General features: G+C 48.9%; 1 protein-coding gene across 1 annotated transcript in view; it reads left to right on the top strand.

The window, feature by feature from the left end:
- The window catches only part of Fgd5 (FYVE, RhoGEF and PH domain containing 5), a 102,036-nt gene that overhangs the window by 67,353 nt on the left and 15,833 nt on the right, over positions 1 to 18,850 (top strand). Inside the window, 5 exon segments of the mRNA XM_052719265.1 lie at positions 7,255 to 7,415; positions 7,626 to 7,788; positions 8,349 to 8,436; positions 10,604 to 10,654; positions 11,206 to 11,264. Coding sequence (XP_052575225.1) covers positions 7,255 to 7,415; positions 7,626 to 7,788; positions 8,349 to 8,436; positions 10,604 to 10,654; positions 11,206 to 11,264 — 522 coding nt within the window.

The following is an 18,850-nucleotide window of genomic DNA, read 5'->3' on the forward strand; positions in this document are numbered from 1 at the left end:
GCAGGGCTCTGGGGTCGGCACATTTATAAGTTTACCTATCAGCATGTGGCACTGTCTGCCCCACCCATCCCCCATCTGTTCACCCAGCCAGCTCCTCCTCAGGCAGTGTCCAAGGTGACAGGCATGGCAGGGTCAGTGACTGCTGTGTGCCAACTCTTCACACATTGTCTCGTTTTGTTGCACACTGTATATACTTAAGAGATAGGAGGGTACAGGTCCAGATACTGTGTCTCGGAGAAAGGGAATGACTTTTCCTGGGTCACATAACTGGGGTGGAGTAATGCCAGGGGTTTTTGACTTCAGAGCCCTGGGAGGGAAAGAGGTCACTATGATCTGGAGAAGTGATGCCTGGGAAGACTTTGTGAGGAGATGGGTCTTGCCCAGTAGAAAGTAGAAACAAACTTTACAGGGGGTGGGGTGGGGAGGGCAACTCCTGAGGGAAGAGTATGAGACCATTGGGCCACCTAGGAAGTCTCTTCATGTCATATGTCACGTCTCTCAAAGGGACTCAGTGCCCTGATGACTCAGCTGGACAGGCATAGGGAAGGGAGTTGAGGAAGGATGCCCTGGTGGGTTGAGTGGCAGTAGAAACTTAAAGGGACCAAAGGTTAAACCAGACAACTTCCTCAACTGACTGTGGCTGTCCCCTACTAATCTTGCCTCCCTACCTGTGGACACCCTTAAGAAAATTGTGTTATTTTCATTGTTGTTGTTGTTTTGAGACAGGATCTCACTGAGTTGCTCAAGCTGCCCTTGAACTTGTGATCCTCCTACCTCTGCCTCCCAGTGTGTGATCCACTGCACCCTGCTAGGAGATACATTTTAACTGGGAGGAAGGGGAGTCCTGTTTTCTGGGTCTTGCTGGCTCCCTAAGGCATAATGAGCTCTCTGACATCTTGGGGGTTTCTGGGGCACACATTTTGGCTCCATGGGGGACCATGATTGCTCTCTTCCTGGTTAGCAAGGAATGAAGCAGGGTCCATGGAGAAGACTTGGGCCCGGGCAGGTGTTATTGTCTCCTGGATGTTCATGCTGCCCTTCCTCCATGACCCTGATCTCCGAGGAAGGAGGTGATCATTGGAGGGTTTGGAATAGAGGCAATAAATAAATAAATAAATAAATAAATAAATAAATAAATAAATAAGGTATTCCAACTTGGCCCCTAACCCCCAGGGGACTCAGAGAATTGTTTGCCTTTAAAAATATTCTTGTGGCTTGCCTGTCGTTAGTGAACTAATCTTAACAAAAGAGCTCATGTATGTGTGCAAGAGAGGCAGACACTACTTCCATCATCCCAGATTTCCTGTTTCCACCAATGATAGTAGGCCACCGGCGTATGTGCATTAATGCTTCTGGCCATCTAGTTTGTATTGTCTATAAATGTGCCTGTTCTGAGCACTTCGTTTAAATGGAATCTTAAGCTATGGTCTTTGTGGCCGGCTTCTTCCCTCTAGCATATGCTGTCAAGGTTCACCCATCTTTGCATGTATTGGTCCTTCATTCATTTGGGGCTGAGTAATATTCCTTTGTGGGTGTAGCACAGTCTATTTACCAAAGGATGGATAATTGGGTTCTCGCTGGTTGTGTGGAATGGTAAGCTGCAGGAAGCATGTGTGTTTGTAGTTCTCTTGGACTTATACCCAGGAGTATAACTGCTAGGTTTCACCGGTGACTCTAACCTTTTGAGGAGGCTGCATGATTTTTCCTAGAGTCTAGTTCCATTCACCCTGGATAAAGAGGGCAACAATAGACCAAAGAAGCTATTTCATCATCTAAGACATCAAGTCCTGCTTGAGGCACCAATGAGTTTGTTAGAGATACTTACAGGAACATGGCTGACTCAAGGTCAGCTGCATCACTAAAAACTCCCACCCGACGGGGGCGATGATTCTCCAAAGCTTGCACTGCTTGCAGACAGCTTTATCGCGGAAAAGTCTCCTCTCCCTGGCGATCATTTACAGCTTTCCTGTGGCTTGCATAGCCCTGGCTCTGCTCTCTTGAGTGTCCCGAGTCTTGATTCTTGAGTTTCGGAAGCTGGGAGGAATGCCTCAGTGTGGGGGATGCAGGTGCACACCCTCATGCCACCAGGGCTCCGCATTCTCTACTCCTTGCAACACTGGTTACTGTGAGGCTGTGACAGCTAGCCTGGCAGGTGTGGGGCACATTTCTGTGGTTGGTTTTGTATGTTTCCCTGAGGACACATGGTGCTGGGTGTCTTTTCTTTGGAGACCTGTCTTCTCAAGCCCTTTACTCAGTTTTCTGCTGGGTGGTTAGTCCTTTTTTTCTTGTAACCTGTAAATAATCCTATTATCAAGCATGTGATTTACAAACATTTTCTCTCTGATTCTTTGGGTCTTCTTCACTCCCTTTTGAGGTTCCATCCATCCATCCATCCATCCATCCATCCATCCATCCATCTGTATTAGGTGGAACCCAGTATCTTAACACATGCTAGGCAAGTGCTCTATCACTGAGCTACATCCCAGCCTCATCTTTACTCTCTTGACACTGTCCTTTGAAATACAGAGGTTTTGTTTTGTTTAATTTTGATGTTGTCACACTTTATCTGTTTTTTGTTTGTTTGTTTTTGTTTTTGTTTTTTTCTGCATGTGGTTTTGGAGCCTCGTCAGGAAGGTTCACTCACTGCTGTGTGCTCTTTGTAAGCTGAAGTCCTTGGAGCTGGCTTTCGTGTGGTGTAAAGAACTCAGACTTCACTTTCCATATGTGGCCATCCAGCTGCCCAGAACCTTGTAGGACTGAGCTTACCTGATGAATCTGCCCCCTTATTGACAACCACTTGATAGAAGTAAAAGGGAGTTCTGGGTCCTCCACGATGCTCCATTGATCTGTGTTTCTGTCTTTACAACTCATAGTAAACTTTGAAGCCAACAAACATGAGTCTCTGAGCTGAGTGTGATGGTGCACACCTCTAATCTCAGCACTTAGGGGACGGAAGCAGGAGGATTACTAGTACTGGACAAGAAATCCTGTTTTAACAGCAACAACAAAAGCATGTTCCTCCAATATTTTTGTCCTTCTAGATTGTCTTAGCTGACACAAATCTAATGAGTTTTAAGCCTGGCTCAGCATTTTCTGCCTGTGAAATGGAAACTGGGATGCTGTCAGAGACTGAGACAAACCTGTGTCAACATCAGAAAAGTGAGCCAACATCAGAAAAGTGGTCACAACTGAGGGAGGGCTGTCTCTATGTGCTCTTAGGTCCTGGTTCATTTATTTCAATGATGTTCTGTGTTTTCAGAGTTCAAGTTTTGTGCTGTTTTTGTTAGATTTATTTTTTAAATATTTTATTCCCTTTTATATCATTCACATTCTAAATCATTTTCTTGACCTTTTACTTTTTTTAAAAAAAAATGCAACAATAGCATGGTGCACTTTACAGCCTTTCCCTGTGTACTCACACATCTCTCTCTACAAAGCATAATTCCCCATGGTTTTCTGCACTGTTAGTCCTTTAGGTGGCTAGCTTAGAAGGGTAGCCTGCTCCACAGAAGATTATCTTCAAGATGCCCAGTGCCCTCCAGTGATTGGTTAGGCCAAGTGAACCTGTGCTCCCAGCACAGCTTAAAGCCTGCCTAGACCCTGTTTACATAGGTGGGACATGGCTGAGGACAGTGTGACATTAGCCACATGGGATTCCAGAGTTCAGTTGACTCAACAGGAACATCCATGTTTGACTAGTGTCTTAATTACTGTTCTATTGCTGTGTGGGAACACCATGACCAAGACAACTTATGAGAGAAAACATGGAATTGGGGTCATGCTTATAGTTTTAGAGGGCTAGCTCATTATCATCATGGCAAGGCACGTGATGGCAGTCAGACGAGCATGGTTCTGGAGAAGTAGCTGAGAGACCACATCCTGATCCTCATGCTGCAGGGCCTGGTGTTGCCTTTTTTTTTTTTTTTTTCTTTCTTGGTTTTTGAGACAGGGTTTCAGGGTTTCTCTGTGTAGCCTTGGTTGTCCTAGAACTAACTCTGTAGACCAGCCTGGCCTCAAACTCACAGAGATCCGCCTGCCTCTGCCTCCCAAGTGCTGGGATTAAAGGCGTGCGCCACCGCCGCCCGGCTGGTGTTGCCTTTTGAAACCTCAAAGCCTATCTCCAGTGATGGAAGGAACTGGCACTTTGGAATCAGGGAAACAGACTCAAGAATGAGAACCTTGAGCAAATTACTCCATCTCCTGAGGCCCCTGTCTGTTGTGGAGAAAATGGAAATTACAACCAGATGGGGCTGCTATGAACATTAATAAAGAAACTGGGCCTGGGACTGAATGGTAAAAGGCTTTCCTTACATGCATGAGGACCTGGGCTCATTTCTTAGTACACACACACACACACACACACACACACACACACACACACACACACGGGGTGGAGTATGAAGCGTGAGGCACATAGCTCTTGGGATGCGTGCTCAGTGAAAGTCCCTGTTGTTATCTCCAAGAACCTTCCTTAGTTGGGTGCTGGAGGTGCCGGTGGAAGACAGGAAACAGAACCCTAAAACATAGCAGAAAGAAGGTGTTTGTGTCTCCACTTTGGAGCCCAGAGATGCAGGGGGTCATCTGAGGTTATGCAGAAGTGCCTCTGGGTAGATATGGGCTTGAGCATCTTCTCTGGGCCTTGACTTAGGGAGTCCTGCAGGTTAGAGCGGGACTCCACAATGTACTAAGGGAGTAGAGTGGCCCTGGTCTATCCCTAAAGCATTATCCCATTCCAGCCTTCTGTACTTTCTTGCAAGGGGCCACTGACATGCATATTCATGTACACACATGCACACACAGGCACACTATGCATATACTCATCCTCATAAAATCTCATAACTAAGACCATCTTCAATCTCTCAGATACTCTTCTGCCTAGGGCCTTTGCACAGGCTGCTCTCCCATCAGCACCTTATTGTCCCATGTAGGTATTGCCTTCCTGGCAGCCTTTACCAAGCCAGATTCCCCCACTTCTGGCTTGCCCTAGGTCCCCATTCTGGTCCGTGTCATACATGTCTCCTTAACTTTTTTTTATCACAATCTCTTTGTGGGCAGAATTACATGACTCCATTTTCCTCTGTCCTTGGAGCTTGCTGCAGATCAAGCACTCAGAATGTATACGGAATATTTGCTGAATGCTTAAGATGAGATTTCTAGCATGTCTTCCTCCCTGGGGAGGCTACCCAGACCCTGTGGTGATGCCCAACGATAGAGGCAGCAGAAACCTTTCCACAGGAGATGGCCAGTGCAGCAGACACTCTCTGGTTCCATTAAGAACAGGTGTGAGTGGATTGTAATCGTCTTGCTGATGGTTGTTCTGTCCTGTAGATAGCCATCTTGTCCTGCAGGTGGCTACCCTGCCTATTGGGACTGAGCCAGTCAGTGAGGATTAATTACCGTGCAGGAAAGGATTGCAGAACTATTAACCCCGGAAGCTCCCTGGAGGATGCTGTGCATCCCACTGTCTGCCTGTCTGTCCTTGCTGTTTTCCTTTCTCTCCTTCCCTCTTTGCTCTCCAGTCATCCTCTCCTTGTCCTACCTCTCTTTGTGCCCGCTATGTGGGGCTTTTGGGTGTGAGCCTCACGGTAACAGGATCCGGATCTTGGCTTCCCCAGCCTCATCCTCCTTTCCTGTTAAATAGCAGCTGTGTGGTTCCCCAAAGGGAATGAAGCTCCTCCCACTCTGAAGGTGCCTCTGGGCTCCAGAAAAACAGCAGACAGCAAACCATGTGTGGGCCCATGCTCTAAACACAGACCATCTTAAGTGTCATAACCGTGGATTCTCCCAGTCTGCATGGGATGCCTTCCAAGCCTCCAGTGGATGCCTGAAACCCTGCAGGCCATCCATCCTACACATGCTGCTTGTTCCTGTCCTTGTTCTCCGTGATGTCAGAGTTAGCATCAGTTGCCAACTTGACACACCTGGGAAGACGGAACCTCAGTTGAGGAACTGCCTCCTTCAGATTGGCCGATAGGCCAGTCTGTGTGGCATTGTCTTGATTAGTGATTGGTAAAGGAGGACCCAGCCCATTGTGCCAAGTGCCACCCCTGGGCAAGTGGTTGGGGGTATATAAGAAAACAGTCTGAGAAAGCCATGAGGAGCAGGCCAGCAAGCAGCATTCCTCCATAGCCTCTGCTTCAGTTCCTGCCTCCAGGTTGCTGCCCTAACCTTCCTGGATGATGGACTGCGAGCTTTAAGTTGAAAGAAACCCTGTCCTTCCCAAGTTGGTTTTGGTCATGGTTTTATCACAGTAACTGAAAGTAAACTTGAACAGGTGACAAAGCCCGGTCCTCCAATCATGCATGGCAAGAGGTAGTAGCAGCTGATACTAAAATAATGAGAAAAGTTATGAGTTTCCTCTGACCCCTCTTTCTTCTGATGCTGTGAGCTAAGGGAAGAAAATGAGAAAGGTGGGTGTCAGGGCTCCTTCTTCCCTCGGACTAACCGGGCAAGAGGGGGAGTCGGAGCACTGCATATGGGGGGCTACACAGACTCCTCCTCGGCCTCTGTGAGTTTCCACTTTGGTACTCTTAAACTTTGGGGTCACAGACACCTGCTGTGACTTTTCCTTTTAGTGTGCATGTGTAGAGGGGGGCATGTAGCCTCGACTGGCCTCAAACTCTGTATAGCCCAGGATAACCTTGAATTTCTGATCAAGGTTCTTGATTTTTATTTTTACCGTGTCTTTCATTTTTAATAGTGTGTGTGTGTGTGTGTGTGTGTGTGTGTGTGTGTGTGTGTGTGTATTTATATACACTCATGTCACTATACACATATGGAGGTCAGAGAACAACTTCTGGGAGTCAGTTTTCTTCCAGTCTGTGGGTCTCAGGGATTGAGCTCATCATACTTGACAGCAAGTGTCTTAACTGACTAAGCCATCTCGTTGGCCCTGCTGTGGTTTTTTAAAGCTCTTTTTTTGAAACAGTGCAGCACTTGAGCGTCTTCAAAGTTGGAGAACTAGAAAGCAAGGACTATGCGTTTCCTTAGCGAAGGAATCACCAACCGATTCCCTGTCTTGTAGACAAAGACTTGGCACTGGCCAAGTCACCACAGCATGACACTGCTCTGTGTGAACAATAGCGAAGACAGCCCTGTAGCAAGTGGGTACACGCTGGCCTTCCTGATCCACAGGTGACAGTGTGGAGGCAATGACACTGGCCTCAGCTCTTGCAGCTGCCACTGTTCAGGTCAGGGCTCTGGAGCCTCAAGGGCCCTTCCTGCCCAGTGCGTAACAGGCCTCTGGGGTTGCAGGATTTCCATGGAGCCGTCCTGAGGGCCTTGGAGGACATAGAGCAAGAGGGCAGAGAGCCACTGGCCCAAGAGGAGCTGCGGCAGGGCCTGCGGGAGCTCCCAGCTATCTGCGACCTTCACCAGGGCATCCTGGAGAACCTGGAGCAGAGGCTGGGGGATTGGTGAGCAGCCTGGGGTCCCATACCCCACTTATGCCACCTGGGGTGGGGGCAGACAAAAACCTCCACAAATACAAAATGCTGTCTCCGGGTGGAAAGCAGGGAGCCCAGCGAGAGGTGGTAAGTTGTGTACCCCAAGCCAAGCGGCTTCCAGAACCCTTCCTCTCAGCCTCTGCTAATCCCAAGGCTGACTTTTCACTGTCCTCTCTCTAGCAGTGGGGAGGGCCAACAGCAGGTGGCCGACATCTTCCTGGCCCGCGAGCAGGAGTTTGAACACCATGCCGCACACATCCTGCAGTTCGACAGGTACCTGGGGTTGCTCGCGGAGGGTTGCCTGCTCTCACCCCGGCTGGCCACCACCGTCCGGGAATTTGAGGTGGGTGCCCAGGTCTTCAGAGACCCTGCTTTAAGGATGTTGTGGGGCCCAGGCAGGGGGACATGGAAAGACATAAGAGAGGGAAATGAGACACACAGAAGGACCGAACTGGGCAGCAGATCGGGAGACCTAGTCGGGGGTTAGAAGGGCCACCCCACAGGAGGGGAACCCAGGACAGAGTGACCCCTGCTGGGCAGAGGGTGGCTAGGACGTGGGAAGAATCTTAGCGCTAATTCTCTCAATTCTAACAACCACGCTGAGGCCCAGCCAGAGGGCAACCAAGGAAATGGCCAGCACTGGTCACAAACTGGAAGCCTAGCTCCCGGGTGGGCAAAGGGGAGCTTATCTCTGTTACTAATGTTGGGAGCAGAATGGGGCCTCAGAGAAGTGAGTTACTGTGCGTGACCTTGAACCCAGAGGGATGACCCAAGAGGGCTTCCTGGAGGAAGACAGCCTGGGTCTGACAATGTGGGAGATTGCACCTGGTCGGGAAGCAGAATGAAGTGTGTCTGTGGGTGGTGGGGTCTCTGACGGCATCTCTCTTCCCTTCTCAAAAGCAGCAGAGTTCACAAGGGGGCGGCCAGAGCATGAAGCATCGTATGCTGCGTGTAGTCCAGCGCCTCTTCCAGTACCAAGTGTTGCTCACTGGTGAGCCATTAGGGTCCCGGTGGACTGAGGTGGGGTAACGTGGGAATAAGGACTTCACTTCGTGCATATAAGCAGGAAGATGGCGCAGCTCCAGATCCCCAGGACCTCACAGATTCACATACACTGCCACCACCACCACCCCACTCCAGCCCCTTGGAGACCTTGCTTCAGTGGCTCCTCCTGTCCCCAAACACAGAAACCTAGTGACACTCTCACTGTGTATTTTCTAATTCATCTGATGTCTTGCAAAAACTGCCTTCTTAGGCCCCCTCATGGTGAGACTAGTGGACATTTTCCACCCCAGGCTTGCTGACATCCTGTGGCTTTGCTGCATGCTACTTCTTGTCCCTCTCAGCTCTACAACATGCCTCCCTCCCACTCCTGCCGTTTGGCCGCTCTGGCTGCCTCTTCTCTTTGGCTTACCAATGGGTAACTGTCTTTAACACTGTTCTATTGCTGTGAAGAGACACCATGACCAAGACAACTCTTATAAGAAAAAGCATTTAATTGGGGACTTGCTTATAGTTTCAGAGGTTAATCCATTACCATCATGGTAGGGAACATGGGGCGAGCATGGCAGGTGTGGTGATAAAGTAGCTGAGAGCTAGATACTAATCCGCAGGCAGGCAGGCAGACAGACAGACAGATAGAAAGACAGAGAGACACTTGCCCTGGTGTGGACTTTTGAACCCTCAAAGCCCACCTTCAACAGCAGACTTCCTCCAACAAGGCCACACCTACCCCAGCAAGGCCACACCTCCTAATCTTTCTAATTCTTCTCACATAATGCTACTCTCCGGTAACTGGGCATCAAACATACGAGCCTATGGGGGGCATTCTTACTCAGACCACCACAGGGACCTCACGGGCCCCAGGACTAGGCCCTCTCTCTTCCCTTCCCTCTCTGCCTTACAGACACCCTGCCTCTGTGCTGAGCTCCACACTCACAGGCCACAGCCTCCCACATAGACTCAGGCCCCATCCTATTTCTGAGGCTCCCATGAGTGTCTTTCTGACTCCCCTTGCAGAATAGGGCACGTGCAGTTTGAGGGGTCACAAGGAAATTTTGCTGGGGTTGAGGACTAAAGAATCTACTCATTCAGTTCAAGAAGTAGCCACTGTGCCGTGCCTGAGTACCAGACCTGTGCTGAATGCTGCCAATGGTGGCAAATGACAGTCAAAATGGAGAGAGCGAACACTATGACAAGCCACGGGCTTAGCACATGCCAGGGCCTGGGTCCATCCCTAGTACCAATGATTTTATATCCAGGTATGCAAATACATATTAAAATGTATGAATACATAACATCCGTGTTGAGAATGCTACCGAAAAACCAAGTAGGTTACAGGACTAGGAAGTACGGCTAAGGTGTTAGATGTAGCAGAGAAGACTCTCCAAGGAGGTGATATAAAACAAAGGTGTGAGCAAAGAAAGGACATGAGCTATATGAAGCTCTAGAAGAGGTTACAAGCAGAGGGGCCCTAGGGTAGGAACATGCTCAAGGGGTAGCAAGACTGCCTGCATGGCCAGACTTCAAGGAGCAAGGCAGAAGGTGGGTAGCAGGGGTAGGGCCGTATCAAGGGGTAATACCCCCCATCCTGTAATATAGACCCAGAGCTGGCTCAGCTGGGTGTATTCTGCATATGACACTTTTGGGATATCTACCAGACTCAATTCTCTAGAGATGACCTCCACCATCCTTAGCTGTGGGAGCCTGAGGGCTCTGTCCAGCAGAGGAAGAGGAAGTCACAGAGTTGGGAGATCTAAGAAGGATGCTTTCAGATGTTCACGGCTCCCTTAACCACACCGTGCTCCCTCTTAGGCCCTACCAGGGTGGACCCGCTGTAATATAGTGCTGTGTGGCTTGTCATTGCTCATAACCTTGCAACAGACAGTGAGTACTTTCTTGTGTCTGTATCCCAGAGGTGTGCAATACCAGGTACATAGCAGATCATGAGTAGATAGGGGTTGAATGAGTGAGTGACTGGTAGTGGTGGCCAGGACACTAAGAGGGTCCTCGTCTCAGGGTGGGCTGATGTGGTGAGAATATGGACACTCCATTCTTGTGGGTCTCTTCCCTCTCTAGAGAGGGGAGGTCACCGTGGAAGACAGGAGGCCGCCTTACTGGTAGAACTGACTATTGTCTCTCTCTCTCTCTCCCTCCAGACTATTTAAACAACCTGTGTCCGGACTCAGCCGAGTATGACAACACTCAAAGTAAGTCTGGAGAGACCCCGGAGGAAGCTACACCCCCTGATTTGTCTCTATCCACCAACCCTCAAGTCTACACCAGTGTCCCGTGTAGACATGGAGCAGGCCCAGCTGGGTGTATTCTGCATATGACACCTCTGGGTTATCTACCAGACTCCTCAAGTCTCTAGAGATGACCTCTACTGTCCTTAGCTGTGAGAGCCTGAGGAATCTGTCCAGCAGAGGAAGAGAAGGTCATGGAGTTGGGGGATCTAAGAAGGATGCTTTAAGATGTTCACGGCTCCCTTAGCCACACCATGCTCCCTCCTGGGCTGGTGCCTCAGCCCCTACCAGGGTGGACCCACTGTAATATAGTCAGCAGCCAGGGAAACTGAGGAAGTCATGGAGGAGCTGGGGTTAGACTCATGACCTGATGCTATGGTGGGAAAAACTGGTGCCACTCCACCTTTGTGGCCGGCCACAGGTAAGACAGAGAAGGCACACAGCCAAAGAAGAGGTAAGGGCTGTGGAAGCTGGACTAGGCCTCATAAAGCTGCCACCTGTCCTTTGTTCCCCAGGTGCTCTGACTCTCATCTCTAAAGTGACAGACCGTGCCAATGAAAGCATGGAGCAAGGGGTAAGTCCAGTCATGGCTTCTTCTCTGGGGTAGAGACTCCAGGACCTGCTTCATCCTGCTCATCTGCCTTGTGGTACCCCACTGTCCATCTCCTGGGGCTCTGCAAAGAGCCTTGGGTTCTGGCCCAACATTTGCTGTATGGCCTGTGTGTTCCTCTTTGGGCCTCTGGTTCCATTTGAACTGTGAGGGGTTATAGACTTGCACAGACTTGATAAACAGTGCCACTTCCCACGGTCTCAGTAACTGACATGCTCCACTCCTAGGAACACCTCATATCTCCAAAGTCAGAATCACTGGTCTGCTGGGTACCTGAGCTCTGGGTCTACATCTGGTTGTGATGGCATGTATCCTGTTTGTTGGACACTGGGTGGATGTTTTCTGGTTTCTGCTGAGGACGTCAGTCTCTCTTCCACATCCCAGCTCTACCTGAGTAGTTTTTATGGTCATCTGTATCCACATATTCATCAGGCTGTTACCACACTAGAGCTGTGTGTTGAAAATGAGCCAGAGGATGAGTCTTAGCCTAATGGGAAAATTCAGCAACCCATTAGTCATGTCTTTCACTGGCATAGAAGGGGATGATAGTGGTGTATGTGCCAAGGCAGTGCTCAGCAGCTCTGCTATAGCAGATGCACAGAGAACCCACACAGAATAGGAAATGGCATCTGGGGACATTACCTAAAAGTCAGGCCTCGAGCTCTTCAGAACAGTGACCATGGATGCAAATAACCATAGTTAATGGTTAGTGAGAGAGGAGGGGCTAAGGTTCAGGGGATGGAGTGTCCTGAAGCTAGGGTTGGAGGAGGTAGCATCACTTCTGATAATAGGACCTGCTGTGGAGGGTCCTGCAAGCATGTACATGTCGATGAGAAGACAGGGAAGGAAGGGCCAGGGCAGAGGCTGGGGATGAGAGATCCAGGATGCATCAGCTGTGTTTTGTTGCCCCGTGTAGCTGGTAGGACTAGATCTGGGAACAGAGGCTAGCACTGCCTAGGGTGGGCAGTGGAGGTGGAAGCTGAAGGCAACAGGCTTGAAAACAAAGGTCAGTGTCTGGGGCTGCTTCCAGGAGGATCACAACCATCACAGTCCTCTTATCTCCCACTGTGAGGATGCCATACCTCACTCTTTGTCACTTGGGCATCCTGTGCATGCAGTGAGGCTCCCTCAGTGCAGCTGGAAGATAGAGGTGCTTTGGGGCCAGGACCCCGTCACTGTAGAAGCTGGTGCTGTTCTCCACATCCTGCTTCAGGAAGTCCTGCCTCTAAGTTGACAGGAATGTGTCTCCTCCCCTCCCCAGGGCAAGGTGAGGTTCCATGCACAGTACCCATAGGAGGGATGGGGCAGCCACACCTGAGTCGTGGTGAGGTGGATGCTGTAGTGGGAGGCACAGGCAAGCCACTTCAGGTGAGGCCCCCACACACAACCATGCTTGCAGGTCTGACCAGGGGCTCTGCTTGTGACACAGTTAGAGAACCCAGAACTGAGCTCAGAGGCTGTATTCCTAAGGCTAGGGTGAAGCTCTGCCACCATCAGACCAGGCCTCATCACCTCCTGCTGGGAGGAGCCTTCAGGCTCTGGACCAGCCCTGTCCATCCATTTCCATCTAGCATCCAGGGTGGTCTTATTGATATTGGCATTAATATGCCTGATGGTACCGCTACCCTGTTTGGAAAGTGTTGGTGCTTGTAAGTCACTTTCAGGGTTTGGGAATATTTACAGACTATGAGGACAGGGAGGCTTCCTGGAGGGGACAGTGTTGGTGCAGAATTGAGGCTTTGGTCACATGGCTGCCACTGTTCACTCTGACATGGATGAGATGGCTGGATTTGAACTCATAAATGCAGCACCTGTTAAGGGTTACCATGCGAGGTTGCTCCCATTGACACTGTATAGTATCTGAATCAGGCTGCACATGCCTACCTCCTCATGGTGCAGTGTTCCATCCTTGTAGGTGTCTTGAGCATAGGGTACCAGTGTCCCCACAGTCACTACATGATATAGTAGCTCAGCAGAGCTGCCTGCCCCTGTCCGACTGTGACTCAGTTCCCAGTGAACAACACCCTCCCCATCCCCACCCCCTGGTCTCATAACCATCTCGGCACTCATCTCCCATGGGACAGCTTTCCCTACAGTCCCCACTGGAGAGCCAGAGGTGTTTGTCTCTCTGTGACTGGCTTATTTCACTTAACATAATGATCTCCAGTTCCTTTTCTTGTTTAAATGACAGGATTTTGTTCTGTGTCAGGCTGAATCATACTCTCTTGTGTGTATATAAGTTTCCAGTTCTCTGCTGTCGCGAGTGAGTGTGGCTGTCTGTGTGGCAGGCCCATTCTGATTCCTTTAGAGGTATCTAGCAGGGTTGTTGAATCATACAGTAGGTTCAGTGGTTTGAGGAAACTCCGTACTTGATTGCCATAAGGCTGAACTCACTGGTATCCCCCCAGGGGTCTTTGTTCTCCACACCTTCACCAACACTTGAGTCTTTCCCCTCCTTTTCAACACTGCTCTCTCCTCTGAGGGAGGTGGTGCCTCATGGGTCTGGTTTATATTTCCCAATAATGAGTGGGTGAGGTTGAGCTCTTTTGCAAACACCTGTCGGCCATTTGTATGTTGTCTTTGCAGAAGTCCATTCATAACCTTAGCCAGTTGTTACTGCTGCTGCTGTGTTTTGTTCTGAGACAAAGCTCTGCCTGCCTCTGCCTCCCATGGGCTTGGATTAAAGGAATGCACCACTTCTCCCAGCCCTTAGCCCATCTTTAAACTGTGCAGCTGTCACGAAGCCCATCTCCAGAATGTCCTCATCTTTCCAACTGAAACCCTGTCCCCTTGAACACCACCCCTCAGCCAACCCCTGGAGCCCACCATATTGCTTTCTGAGCATAATTTATTCTTAGAACAATTTTTTAAATTACAAAAAATTTTAAGAAGATAGTATGAAGAGTTCCCATGGATTCTACTGTTTCCCTGTTGTTAATGTCTTCTATTAATGCGGAGCCCTGGTTGTGTTAAGAGCCTGTTGGAAATGGCATTATTACCCATAGTTCTCACAGGCCCCATGTCCTATTCCAGGATCCATCATTTTGGTCGTTACATATTTGAAGGCTCCCCTTGGATCCAGTTTCTCAGATGTTCCCTGACTTTGATGACTGTGGAGGTCTTGGGGGAGCATGGTCAGGTATACTGCAGGGCACCCACTGTTGGAATCTGAGGTTTTCCGATTTGTGGGTGCAGGGGAAGGAGATCACAAAAGGGGGATTCCATCTTGTCTTGGCATGATGTGACCCTGGTCCCCTGACTGAGATCATGTGTCCCAGCTTTTTCCACAGTCTCTGAAAGAAAACCACTGTGCACAGCCCACACTGAAGTGTTACAGAGAGACTCCTTCCCTCTTCCTTTAAGCTGATGGCCTCCTAAATGTTCTAGAATCTTATTTGTAGATGTGTCTTCCCTCACAGTGATGGGTACAGCCCAACCTCATACATAAAACAGACCAATCATTTATGTCAGTACCAATTTGTGGGCATTTATTTTAACCCACACTGATTTATTTATTTCTCAAAATAGAGAAGAGCCAAATTAAAACAATTTTTAAACCCGCAATGTTAAGAACAGAAGAATTCCTATTGCAAGAATTGTTCTAGGGTGCTCTTTCAGCTGACCTGTGCTTCTCCCTTTGAGTGTGTAGGTAGTTTGTTGTTGGTGCATTCATTCTTCTCTACAAAAATAGTAGACCGTCTCTCCAAGTTTCCCTGAATGAGAGAGAGCTCAGGGGTAGAGCACTCGCCTAGACACCGAGCTAATGTGCTCTCATTTCTGTTAGGTGCTTCTGATTGACAGAGTGAAGAAAAAGACATGTGTCTACTGACCTGTATGTAGACACATGGGTGGATGTTCCCATACCTAATCAGTCTGTCTACTTGAAGCACTACCACCTGGATGGTTCTGACCCCTCACCTTGCTTATCAAAATCCTTCACTCCACGAGAGAGAACCTGCTTCCCACCATCTGTCTCCTATGTAGTTAATTGAGCAGTTTACCTTCACTTTGTTTTTGTTTTTCGAGCCAGGGTTTCTCAGTGTAGCTTTGCACCTTTCCTGGATCTCGCTCTGTAGACCTCAAGGCTGGCCTCGAACTCAAAAAGACCCGCCTGCCTCTGCCTCCTGAGTGCTGGGATTAAAGGCGTGCGCCACCACTGCCCGGCCTACCTTCACTTTTGAAAAATATTTTTCCTGGGTATTAAAAGCTGATTTGGTTAAATTTTTTCTCTCTTGGTCACTTGAAGATGGCACACCATTGTCTTCTGACTCACGCAGTCTGCTAAGAATGCTGTCATGATGTTTATATTTGCCCTCTGTGTTGTGCGTCCTTCCATTTTGAATGCCTGTGGTATCTTCTGTTAACTGGGCACAGTAGCTCATGCATATAATCCCAGAAGTCAAGAGACTGAGACAGGAGGATGGCTGCAAGTTCAAGGCCATCCTGAGCTATATGGCAAGAGTAGGTCTCAAAATGAATAAATAAACAAATAAACAGTTGTTTGGTTTGGGAAGTTTGACGGACGTAAGGGGAATGGGGTGTGCTGGGCCCATCAGTCTGAGCTTCTTGCTTGGATCTGAGCTTTGTTAGTCATTCATTTATTTCAGAAAAGTCTTCTGGATGCTCTATTCTCAACGCCCCCTCCCCCAGTTAACACACACACACACACACACACACACACACACACACACACACACACACACATACACACTCACACTTTCCTTTCCCTCACTTTTTGTGTATATATGCATGGTCACAAATGTGCACATGCATCTGGAAGTCAATACTGGTTTCTTCCTCAACTGCTCTCCACCCTTCCTTTTTTCTTTTTTAATGAGTTCTTTGAGGATTTCACACAGTGTATTTTGATCATATTCAACCCCTTCCCCCAGAGCCAACACCCCCCTTCCTCACTCTAATTTGTGCCCCCCATTAGGTCCAATTATTGCTGCCCATACATAAACTCCCGAGTGTGTAGCTTTCCACTGGAACATGGTGGACATACTGGGGATCATATCCTTCAAGAAAACGGACTCTCCCTCCACCAGCAGCTGTCCGTTGCCAATAGCTCCTTAGTTAGGAGCTGGACTTCGTGCCCACCTTCCTTCTCCCCATGCTGGCTTGGGTTTTTGCAAGTGCATGCTGTCACAACTGCTGTGAGTTCATCTGCGCCGCTGTCCTGTTGAGTCTGGAAAACAGTGTTCTTGTAGTCAGCCACTGCCTCTGGCTCTTACAGTCTTCTTTCCTCTTCTTCCACATCGATCCCTGAGCCTTACAAGGCTCAGGTGTGATATAGGCGTCCCACTTAGAGCTGGGTATTCTGCAGTCTCTCATTCTCTTCACCCTGACCAATTGTGGGTGTCTGTTGCTAAAAGCAGCTTCTTTGGTGAAGGTTGAGAGATGTGCTAATCTATGGGGATCACGATTAGTCATTAGGCATCAGTTTAATATGATGTCCATTTAGCAGAATGACAGTGGTAGGTTCTCTGCTAGGGCCTATGACCCCACTGACGCTGGAACTCACTGATTCAGCTGCACTGGCTGGCCGGTATCCACTTCCCTAGTGATGGGATTATAGGTGCCACACCCAGCCTTTTACATGGGTATGGGGGATTGAACTCAGATCATCACACTTGCGTTCATGGCAAGCCCTTGAAGTGCTGAGCCAGCTCCCCACCCCTCTTCTTTCCCCCTGTGTTCTGGTGATCTGTCTTCACGCCCTCTGGCTCCTCCTTTCCCCAGCTCTGTTCTGTTCACAGCCAAGCCTGTGGAGAGTCTTCGTTTCTGGTACTGCAGGTTGTGTGTTTTGTTTTTAATTTCCCTGAACTCCTCTGTGCAGTCAGCAGCCCTTCTGAAGCTCTCCATCTGCCTGTGCATGTCATCTACCTTTGCACCAGGCCCGCAGCAGAGTAGTTGCGTTGGTTCTTGGCTCCGAGGTCTGATGCCTGTCACCTAGAGTGTGTCGACTGCTTTCTCTCTGAAAAAAATAGGTTGGGTTTGTCTCCCCAGTTTTGTATTTTTTTAAACTTTCTAATTGTTACCTTATTCTATGTAATGGGTGTTTTGCCAGCAAAATGTGTAAGTCTGTGTACCGCTTGGGTACCTGGAGCCTGTGGAGGCCAGAAGAGGGCATTGGATCCCCTGGAGCTAGAGTTACAGGTGGTTGTGATCTGATATGTGGGTGCTGGGAATTGAACCCAGGTTCTCTGGAAGAGCAGCCAGTGTCCTTTGCTGAGCCATCTTCCAGCCCATCCCCCCAACTCAACTTTGGTTTTGGATGTGTGTTCTCATTATTTAAAAAAAAATAGCATATCTTTTATTTTTTATTTGATAACTTCATACACATAAAAAATGTATTTTGATTATATTTACCCCAAACTCCCTTCTAATCCTACCAAGCATCCCCAGTATATATCTCCTTTAGTGTCCTTTTTTTAAAATTATTGTAACTCACCGAATCCAATTAGTTCTTCCTGCTGCAATGTTGACTGATCTTGTTGGCTTGATATTAGGCAGGTGACCAATAGCTGTTATAAGTGCAATGGCCATGTCATGTCTAGAAGATGGCATTTCACAGCCCTCCTCTCCATTGTCCTGTCCTTATATTCTTTCTGTCCCCCGTTCCATAGTATTCTCTGAGCCTTAGAAGTTAGGGGTTCATGTAGATGTTCAACTTATGGCTGAACACTTAATCATCATTTCCACTCAGCACTTTCGACAGTTAGGAGTCTGACCACTGCAGAGAGAAGCTGCTCTGATCAAGACCGAGGGCAGCACTCATCTATATGTATAAACATAAATGCTTAGAATGCACTTTGACAACATGTCTGTTTATCAAAGCAGCAGTCATGATTCCTTCTTGGGCCTATCACCTCCCTAGCCATGGGCTTTTGACTAAGGTGACAGTGACAGACGTGACTTCCTTCCTGTGTAAATCCAACCCCAGAGTGGCTGGTCGCTCCCATGACCTTCATGCCACCGTTCCACCAGTGGACACGTCTTGCCTGGAAGGTCAGTTTGTAGCACGCAGCGTTTGTAAATGAGTAATGCTTTGGATAGCTTTTCTCCCCCAGCAGCCTGCACAGTCCTACGAAAGCTAGCCATCTGGAAGGAAGTTTCCATGTCAGTTCCAGCTTGGTTTCTTTATGCCCTGCATCCATAGCGTTCTTGTGACTTTTGGTTGAATACCCAGCACTATGACTATAAGCCCTGTGGAGGCTGTGGAGAACAGCATTTGCATCTTGTTTTGGTTGTGCTGTGTGTGGTGGGAAGTGGGAAAAGTGGCCATTTGATTCAGGCCAGTCGTAGGTTATGATGGGTCTGGGTACTAGTCTGACCTCCATTCTTGTCGGTCTTCATCTCCCTCCAGGTCTCATGAGTCTGCAGGGCTCTAAGTGCTGAGTTGCCTCTCACATTCAGCTCCATTCCTGGTTTCCAGACATCTCTGCAGGCAGGAAGGCCCTCTCCCCATGTGTGCCCTCTCTGAGGGAGGGCATGTCTGGTTGCCTAGTGCTCTGTGGCAGCCCCATTGTACCTTGAGCCTGAGGCTG

This window comes from Peromyscus californicus, unplaced genomic scaffold (assembly GCF_007827085.1).
Source record: "Peromyscus californicus insignis strain IS unplaced genomic scaffold, ASM782708v3 Scaffold_6__1_contigs__length_162567912, whole genome shotgun sequence".
NCBI classification, from domain to species: domain Eukaryota; kingdom Metazoa; phylum Chordata; class Mammalia; order Rodentia; family Cricetidae; genus Peromyscus; species Peromyscus californicus.